Genomic DNA, 9,007 nt, shown 5'->3' on the forward strand with positions numbered 1-9,007 from the left:
AGTTTAACTAAGCTCTTATTGGCCCTAGACTTATCTTGGATGTCAAGGGGTAGTTTAACTAAGCTCTTATTAGCCCTAGACTTATCTTGGTTGCTAAGCTTTTATTCTTAGCCCTAGACTTCTCATTGAATTTAACAAGGCAAGTCACTTTTCTATCCTCTCGTTATTACAAACCAAGTTTTCTTTGAGAATTCAAAGTATATGAAAGCCTTCGGGTTGTGGTCCTGAGCATAAAAGGTCTTCACAACGTGCTTACAAGAGTGAGTTACAGGTGCATAGAGAGCCACATGCACTAGGATATGTTCAATTCACGAAGGCGGAAACGGAAACCACTTTGAATTTCCTTCTCTCTAATCATTTGATTTCTTCTCAATTTCATTGTTTACAAAACAAAACCCCAACCAAATCTTTCGAAGCCTATGAATTATGAATTGTTCCTTATAAGTTCTCTATACTTGAAATGCACTTGTTTTATATTACATTGGCCCCACTCACCAATAACTCAAGTCTATCTAGGACTAGGATTCCCAAGTGTTTTAGAAGTCCTATATATATCTAAAGGATACTCCTCCCCTATAACGAGAACCATGCATTTCATTTTAAGAGGCCAAAACCTAAAGAGAGACATTATCAAAATTGAAAGAAAAAAACTCACAGCTCGAGATCGTGTAGCTCAGAACAAAAATGAATGTAGCACACATAAATAAATAAATAAAAACTTTTGTCTTATCCTCAAGCGGAATATAAGATATGTATGTATAAACCTATACTATAAGAATCCCCACTATATACATTACCACTACAAGGAAGAAGAAGATCTTGAATCCTGAGCCTTATCATCCTCTGAAGACGATGTTAATGAATGATAAGATGAAGAAACAAGTTGGGCCAAAGCTGGAACCGCACCACCTGTAACCAACCATTTAGTAACAATTTTTGTACTTAATATCATCTTCAAATGAAAATATCACAAATAATTTCTATCAAAGTTATTTCAAAGGTAATTTACTCATGATGTGTTCCTATTACCAATGCTAAACAAAATGGAATTGCGCCTCACTACTACTCCATCCTAAAGAAGTAAAGTACTCAATTTGCCATACCATACTATATAAAACATTTTGGATAAAGAAAAAAAAAGCCAGCTCCAATTATTAAATATTAAATAACAACAAAATAACTAACCTGTCATTCCTGCACAAGCCGAAGAAAATACAATCACAGGAGGAGCCTGCAAGTGAGATTAAATGTTTCCAATCAAGAGGACTAAAACATGAAATTCATCTCAAGAAGCTGTACTTGCACCCTATGTACACCAGCATTTTATGTTCTTTTTCAAGAAAAAGTTCTCAGTAGGGGGAAAAGGGTAACAAACAGAGACTAGCCTTGCAGAGAAGAAAACGGCTAAATCCAAGAGAGTAAGATCTAAAAAAATAATAAATAAATTCTTCGACACAAGCCCAAAGCAAGGTGTTAAATTTAAGGACCAAACTTCCTCCCACTCTACATTCCTCGTGTCTATAAAGATCTTATTATTTCTCTTCATCTAGATGACCCAAGAAACAACAAAATAAACAGATTAATATCGTTTTAATAATTCAATATGCAAAAATTAATTCTCATATTCTCATATAGGAAAAAAGACATTACAAATATGAAATGAGTAAGACAGTAAAGACTAGACATTACACGCAATAATAGCACATAATCATCCGTAAATAGTAAAAATTACAACAAATAAAAACAAAAACAGTCCTCCATAGACCCTCGCTCTATACGACTGCTTTAAATCTCTCAAGCATACTTCTTTCCTAATTAGCTATCCAGTGAAGCACAATCCATATTACCAATCCAAAAGCCGTAGGTTGGGTCCAAGAATGTAAATATCCATCAATAGGATGAAAATATCCGTAAATTGAAGAGTTCGATATCAATATTAAATATCCGCAAATATCTTTAATATCTTTTATAAATGCTCAAAAAACATAAAAATTGTCATCTGTTTAATATAACATAAATAGAAATACCAATAACAATATCTATAACTTGATTAAAGGGTAAAAACAACTTAATATTAATCTACACATTTTCAAAATTTTGAATAACAGAAATATCCGTTGATATAGATATTTTATTGATACATCTATAAAATTGAAATCTTGATATCAATACCGCCATTAGATATTTTAATCCTTGGTTGGGTCATAACGAACATTAGCTTGCCAGTTCTATTATCAAATCAATAAACAAAGGTAAACCCAATTGAAAGACCAAACCTTCCCCAAGACATCTCCACTTTTCTTAAAATCCTCTTGTTTTTCTCAAACCTAACACAAAATTGGCATTTGTTCAATGGACTCCGTAATTACCTATAAATAGAAGGTAGAATGTAGAACAAGATCTGACACAATATTTATTTTGGGGAATGAACTCTAGTAAATAGAACCTTTCATTTTTCCTTACAAGAACTGGAATTTCATTATCAAAAGAAGAGAAAGTCAGATATCCCCCGCCAAGTCAGGGATGAAACAGATATCCTAATAAAACTTCTATGCAACTAACTGCCATTGGAAGGTCCTTTATTACACCTCCAAAAAGAATACCCCACTTGGCCATGAGAAAGAGTGCCAGAGATGAGCTGGAAAAATCATCCACTGCTATTTGGAAAGCACCAACTAATGTTAGGATCTTAGAAGGCATGTAGCAACAGATCAGGCAGCAAACAGCATAAGAAAAAGATGGATATTATATTTGGTCCTCCACATCTCCCTTACTTGATGCACCCGCTCGTGGAAATCAAAAGGCTGCCTATTCATTTTGGAAGTCTATAGCGGTACTCAGCTTCTAATAAGCAAAAAACTGATAATTTTATATAATATATTGGATCGATCAAAGTAACCTATTACATTGGTGAACAAATAGAGACCAAAAATACTAATAAAGGAAAAATACAAATATGGAAATATTAAATAAGAATAAACTTTATTTTTCTTTAACACCCTCCCTCAAACTCAAGGTGGTAGAACGACAAACAACTTGAGTTTGTAAAGAAAACATTCGAATCAAATCAGCAGATATGAGATAGGACCAAAAACCCAAGAAGAACGAAAACAAGAACTTCTAGGCTAGAAACACAAACCCACAGAGAATGTGACCAAGAACTCCTGGAATAGAAACATAGATCCTCATATAGAGATCTATAACAAAAGCCCATGATTTTTTTATGTGGGTTTGTTTATGTTGCCTTGTTAAACTCTGTGGGCTCACACAATTTCATTTCGTTCATGTTGGTCCAATTTGGATAATTTTATTTGTGGCATTTCCGTTTTCTAAAAGAAAAAAAACCATGGGTTTTTGTTCCCTTTTCCAATCAGCCGTTTTCTAAATGTAGTACTTTTATATGCAGTGCACCTTTTAAAAAAGATCTTTTTGCGTCAAGTGCTTAAGCCCTAGAAGACTATTGTGCATCGCCCCTTGAGATTTAAAAAACACTAAGCTGAAGAAAGATTTTGCAACAGTTCACAAGCATCCCAAATTGGAAAGCAGAAAGGTACTTACACCAATAAGAAAATGCAACCACATTGGCCCTTTCACTGATCTCTGGACAACAGGCATCACTGCAATGGCAATAAAAGATGAGCTATTTAAGATATAAAAGAACACAACAGAATATAGTAGAGTACGTAGGATTGTTTAGTGTTGATTATGTAATTTAGTAGGCCATTTGGATAATAGCTTGTATTGTAATTGTTGGATTTATTGAAATTTGAAAGGGAAGGTGTATATTACCATTGTTAAATCCATAGAAAGCACTAGCAATACCGCCAACAGCAGAGCTAATCTACAAGAAGTAGATAACATCACAACAATAAAGTGAGGTATCACGAGCATGCACAGGTAAGTACAACACGAAAGGAAACAAGATTAAGGCAATATACAATTTTCTAAATGGTCTATACTCGAAGAGTAAATAACAGAAGAGCAATATACAATTTTCTAAGGCAAGGTTCCATAAGAAAAAGGAATAATACCATAGAGAAGCTATCCCTAATAAGAGGAGGAATTGTCCAAGCACTTGTTTCCTGTAATATACAACAAATTACAGATTAAAGTGAGACTGTGTAGACCAAGACGATAGAAGAAAACTCAGAAGAAGGCACGAGACCATATCCTTTGAAAGAGGGCCTGCACAGTGTTGACATCTCATATTGCTCATTCTAGTAAGGTTGTTATAGCCCTTTCCTTGTTGCTTGTTCACACTAGCCCCCTGCTAACACAATCCTCCCATATTATAAATCACAAGAAAAAAGTCAGCCTGTCCATAGCTCATTAAGAGGTTAAACATTTGATCTAAAGATTAGATGTTCAATCCCCAACTCCACATGGCTAAATTCAAAAAAAGAAACCACAAGAAAAACACTGACAATAAAAAATGAAAAGAATAGGCTACATCATCATAAAAGTACATAGGTAGATATGGATTTCAAGAAACTTAAAATCAATGCCTAACCATTTAAATTTCAGTAATAAAATTAAGAGAAAAAAGGAAAAACACTAACTATTTCAATCAAAATGTAAATGATTGACCGACCAAAAGGGCAATAAAAGTTACAACAATGCTAAAAAACCCATATTTATTAATAATTAACAGCACTATGGTTTTTGTTTTAAAGAAAAAAGAACTTTTTATTCATATAAAGAAAAAAATTGTAGCTCAAAATACAATGGTAATGAAACAAAAGGTTTAAGACAACAGACCGATGGCTATCCACTAAATATTGAAGGAAGTCTTATTGAATTGAGAAACTACCCTCTTGTCCACTTCGGAACAAGGCCACCTCTGTCTCTCTAAAAGACTCAAATTCTAAAATGAAAATTGAAAATTACACTCCCTTGAGGTGCATCTGTGATGACACATACACAATTTTAGGGGCTTCTGAAGGGTGAGGCTCGACTTTGTTGATTGGGTGCCAATTACCACAAACATTTTCAATCTTGCATGTGTCATCACATCCATGCATGGGGTCCCATGCACATATATGTGTTATCAATACATGCATTCACATCATAATCAGCAAACATTGTCAATCAACATACATCATCATTCACCATACATTTCAATCATCATAATTCAAGGATAATCAATACATAATTGTTAACATATATATGACTCGCCCTAAGGTCATACATCACAAGAGCCACTTACCTGATTAGAAATCCAAAGTATAAAAATTTCTCTCGATCAAATCTCCTCAAATCAACCTAAAGAAAATTTCTGAAATCAAAACTTAATCTTACTAATTCTAAAACGTAATTCAAGAGCTAGTAGTAACTAGCTCTTACCAGTTGTCATCTCATAAATCAACAATCTAATCAGTTCAACCTAAACGCATATAGGCTCCATTGGTTAGGAACTGATTTGGTAATACTTCAATTCAATCCAAAAATTAACTATACAACTAAAAGTTACTCAGATGGATCTAATCAGTTCAACCTAAACGCATAAAGGCTCCATTGGTTAGAAACTGATTCGGTACTTCAATTCAATCCAAAAATTTGGATCAAATTTTATAAATAAGAACTTAAACCAAAATTACTCTGAAACTCAATGTAAATGCTATTACCTTACCCAAAGGATACTGAGGAGGTTTATTAACTCATTCTCGCTGACGTATTAGCTCAAAACTGAAATGGAAGAACTTCAAAGGTTAGAGACTAACTAACCGAACTTAAACGAGTTTGAAAGTCATGAAAACAAATCATTGCCCGCTGATTAAGGCCAGAAAAGCTTAATTACTTGTTGGTTCGTGTTTGAATAGGTTCCAAACTGACATGAATGCGGGGCCAAGGTCCTTAAACTTGATGGCCAGAGTGCTGAACACATTCCAACTCTTGATTTCAAAACAAAAACAAAGTGGAAAACCCAAATAGAAACCACGTAGATCTTAGGTAATAAGAACGAACAATAAAAAAACGAAGAGACCATCGTTACCAAAGCTGCTTGTCGCAAAAACGTAGATCTTGATTACTTGTTGGTCGTCTCCGCGCCGCCGTACTATAACATCTCCGCCGGTCTCCCTTTTTTCTTTTAAGAACTTGCCGTATAGGGAGATAGAGAGGTATAGAAAAAGAAAAGAGAGAAGGAAAGAGGAGAAGAGAAAGGAAAAAGAAAATATGAGAGAAAAGAAAAGAAAGAAGTGAAGAGAAAAGAAAAAGACAGAGAAGGAGAGAAAGGAAAGACGACAGAAGGAAGAAAGAGAGTAAAAGAAAATGAGGGTGGAGGCGACACTTCAAAATGAAAAAATAGGTTTTTCTTTTAACTCTTTTTTAAAATAATGTAAATTTTGAAATAAAAAATAATGTAAAATTTGAAATAAAAAATAATGTAAAATTTGAAATATAGGTGAAATATAGCGGATTTTTTTAAAAAATAATGTAAAATTTGAAACATATATCAAAAATAGGGTGGATGCAAAACTATTTTTAAAAATAGGTGATTTGGGCGTACACGACTTCCATGCAGTGGACCCCACATATTCTATTTTTTCCTTATTTTTATATTTATCCTACACTGGTCCCACATTTTTTTATTTTCTCATTATTTATATACGTGGGTCCCATACACTTCACTTTTTTTCTTTATTTATATATACATACTCACATATAATATAATATATATATTAAACATTTAAATTCTAAAAATATCTTTCTTTATTAAATTAATTAATTTTTTATTTTTTCTTTATATATATTTAAATATCACAGTCTTCCATCTTCCATTTTTCTTATTAAATTCATTTTTCTATTTTAATTTAAATTTTTCTTAATCAAAATTACACCTATCTTCTTTTCCAATTTTTAATTTTTTTAAACAAACTCATATATTAACAAATATGTTATTAAAAATATATTAAACAAATAAAAATAGAAATAATAATAATAATTTATATATATATATATATTATATATATTTAATATCTCAATCTTCAATTTTTCTTATTAATTCATCTTTTCTAATTTAATTTAATTATTTCTTAACCAAAATTATATATATCTTTTTCTAATTTTCTATTTAAAAAAACACATATATTAACCAAATATGTTATTAAAAAATACATTAAACAAATAAAAATAATAATAGCAATTGAAAGAAGTTGAAACTACTCTAAAAATAATAATAACAATAAATTTGTAATTGAAAATTATCTGTTAAGTTTTTAAATTTAATTTGTAATCGAACCAATTCTTGTTTTTTTCCTTTTGCCATAAACATGAATTTCTTTTTATTCAATTATCAATGTGCGTGGGTTCAAGTGTTATTATTATTATTTTTTTTTAGTAATTTTAACTTATCTCAATTATTATTATTACTCTTTTAATTTGTTTAATATATTTTTAATAACATGTTTTGTTAATATATGAGATTTTTTAAAAAAATTGAAAATTGGAAAAAAATATATGTATAATTTTAATTAAGAAAGAATTAAATTAAATTAGAAAAATGAATTTAATAAGAAAAATTGAAGATTGTGATATTTAAATATATATAAAGGAAAAAATAAATTAATTTAATGAAGAAAGATATTTTTAGAATTTGAATGTATAATATATATATTATATTATATGTGAGTATGTATATATAAATAATGAGAAAAAGTGAAATGTGTGGGATCCACGTATATAAATAATGAGAAAATAAAAAAATGTGGGACCCAGTGTTGTATAAATATAAAAATAAGAAAAAAATAGAATATGTGGGGTCCACTGCATGGAAGTACGGGGTACCCGTACACGTACTTCACCCCAAATCACCTATTTTTAAAAATAGTTTTGCATCCACCCTATTTTTGATATATGTTTCAAATATTACATTATTTTTAGAAAAAATCCAAAAATAGCGTTAAGGCAACAAAAATAGGTGAAATTGTTTACCCATCCACCACTTTCATCCACTCCCTTCCACATCTTCTATTTTCACCTTATTTATATATATATTATACTAGGTTCCATATTTTCTTTTCTTTTTTCATTATTTATACACATTATGTGTGGGTCCCACAAATTCTGTTCGGGACGGGTACACCACCCCACCTATTTTTGTGAATAGTTTTGCATTCACTCTATTATTCACTCTATTTTTTACATATGTTTCAAAATTTATATTATTTTTTTAAAAAAATTCTTTTTTCTTTTCTTTTTTAGTTTTTATAGAAAAACCAAATAACATATATTATTTTATTTTTTAAAAAGAAAGAGCCATTTTTTCGATAACTATTAACCATTTTTTTTGTTTAGATAGCTACATCAATTGATTTTATCTTTTTTTACAAAAATGTTATATTTTTCTTTTTGTTTAATTTATTCTAATCTATTTTTTTCTTTAACTTACTAATTTTTTTGTTTTTTTTTTTTTTTCATGTTTAGTAGTTGGGAGATTCCACCAACTATAAGAGGCTCTACAAAAGGTTAAAGCCTCTTTGTTATTATCATTATCAATGAATTTTTTAAAAAGTTATTTCTTTGAAGGCCCTATGTAAGTATCTTGGTTTGATCATCTAGACATTTTGGCTTCTTGGGTTTGTACATGATAGACAATACAATTCTATCATGACACCTATTGCATTGGCTTATTGGGTTTGTACATGATAGATGATGCAACTCTATCATAACGTCCACTATTGTGATGTCTTTTGGCTTGACTAATGCTCCTGTTGTATTTATGGATTTGATGAATAAAGTGTTTAAGGATTTCTTAGACATTTTTGTGATAGTTTTTATTGATGACATCTTGATTACTCCAAGACAGAGGCTAAGCATGAGGAGCATTTGCATTAGGTGTTAGAGACTCTTCGAGCCAATAAACTATTGTACCTTTTTCTTCGTGAATATGCTTGAGATCACCTCTAAAATCCAACATTACTAAGATAACTTCGTATATATGAATAAATAGACCCCTTAGATATCATGTTGAACTCAAAGTTAACTAAAGTATAAGATTTAGCACAAC

At 30.8% G+C, this 9,007-nt stretch overlaps 1 protein-coding gene across 6 annotated transcripts; it reads right to left on the minus strand.

Annotated features, from left to right (window-relative positions):
- Positions 1 to 615: 615 nt before the first annotated feature.
- LOC101207007 lies at positions 616 to 6,202 on the minus strand. Of its 6 annotated transcripts, none has more exons than XM_011655445.2 (10): positions 5,993 to 6,202; positions 5,798 to 5,874; positions 5,630 to 5,685; positions 5,207 to 5,262; positions 4,166 to 4,267; positions 4,032 to 4,082; positions 3,790 to 3,841; positions 3,559 to 3,617; positions 1,186 to 1,231; positions 616 to 909 (listed from the first exon to the last, which is right to left on the minus strand). In XM_011655445.2, exons 5-10 carry the CDS (start codon positions 4,214 to 4,216, stop codon positions 800 to 802), a joined length of 369 nt encoding a protein of 122 aa, XP_011653747.2. In that variant the 5' UTR covers positions 4,217 to 4,267; positions 5,207 to 5,262; positions 5,630 to 5,685; positions 5,798 to 5,874; positions 5,993 to 6,202; the 3' UTR covers positions 616 to 799. The 6 variants fall into 6 exon arrangements, with proteins under 6 accessions (XP_011653747.2, XP_011653746.2, XP_031740327.1 ...); XM_011655444.2 differs by having other exon boundaries at positions 5,625 to 5,685; positions 5,993 to 6,201; XM_031884467.1 differs by having other exon boundaries at positions 5,625 to 5,685; positions 5,798 to 5,891; positions 5,993 to 6,201.
- Positions 6,203 to 9,007: the final 2,805 nt, after the last annotated feature.

Source organism: Cucumis sativus, chromosome 4 (genome assembly GCF_000004075.3).
Source record: "Cucumis sativus cultivar 9930 chromosome 4, Cucumber_9930_V3, whole genome shotgun sequence".
Lineage (NCBI taxonomy): Eukaryota > Viridiplantae > Streptophyta > Magnoliopsida > Cucurbitales > Cucurbitaceae > Cucumis > Cucumis sativus.

Coding starts and splice junctions, on each gene's coding strand:
- LOC101207007 (XM_031884469.1), bottom strand. CDS start 4,216: ATGAGCAATATGAGATGTCAACACTGTGCAGGCCCTCTTTCAAAGGAT. Junction 1,232..3,558: donor GGTTGCATTTTCTTATTGGT/GTAAGTACCTTT, acceptor TCTCACTTGCAG/GCTCCTCCTGTGATTGTATT. Junction 910..1,185: donor GGCTTGTGCAGGAATGACAG/GTTAGTTATTTT, acceptor GGTTGGTTACAG/GTGGTGCGGTTCCAGCTTTG.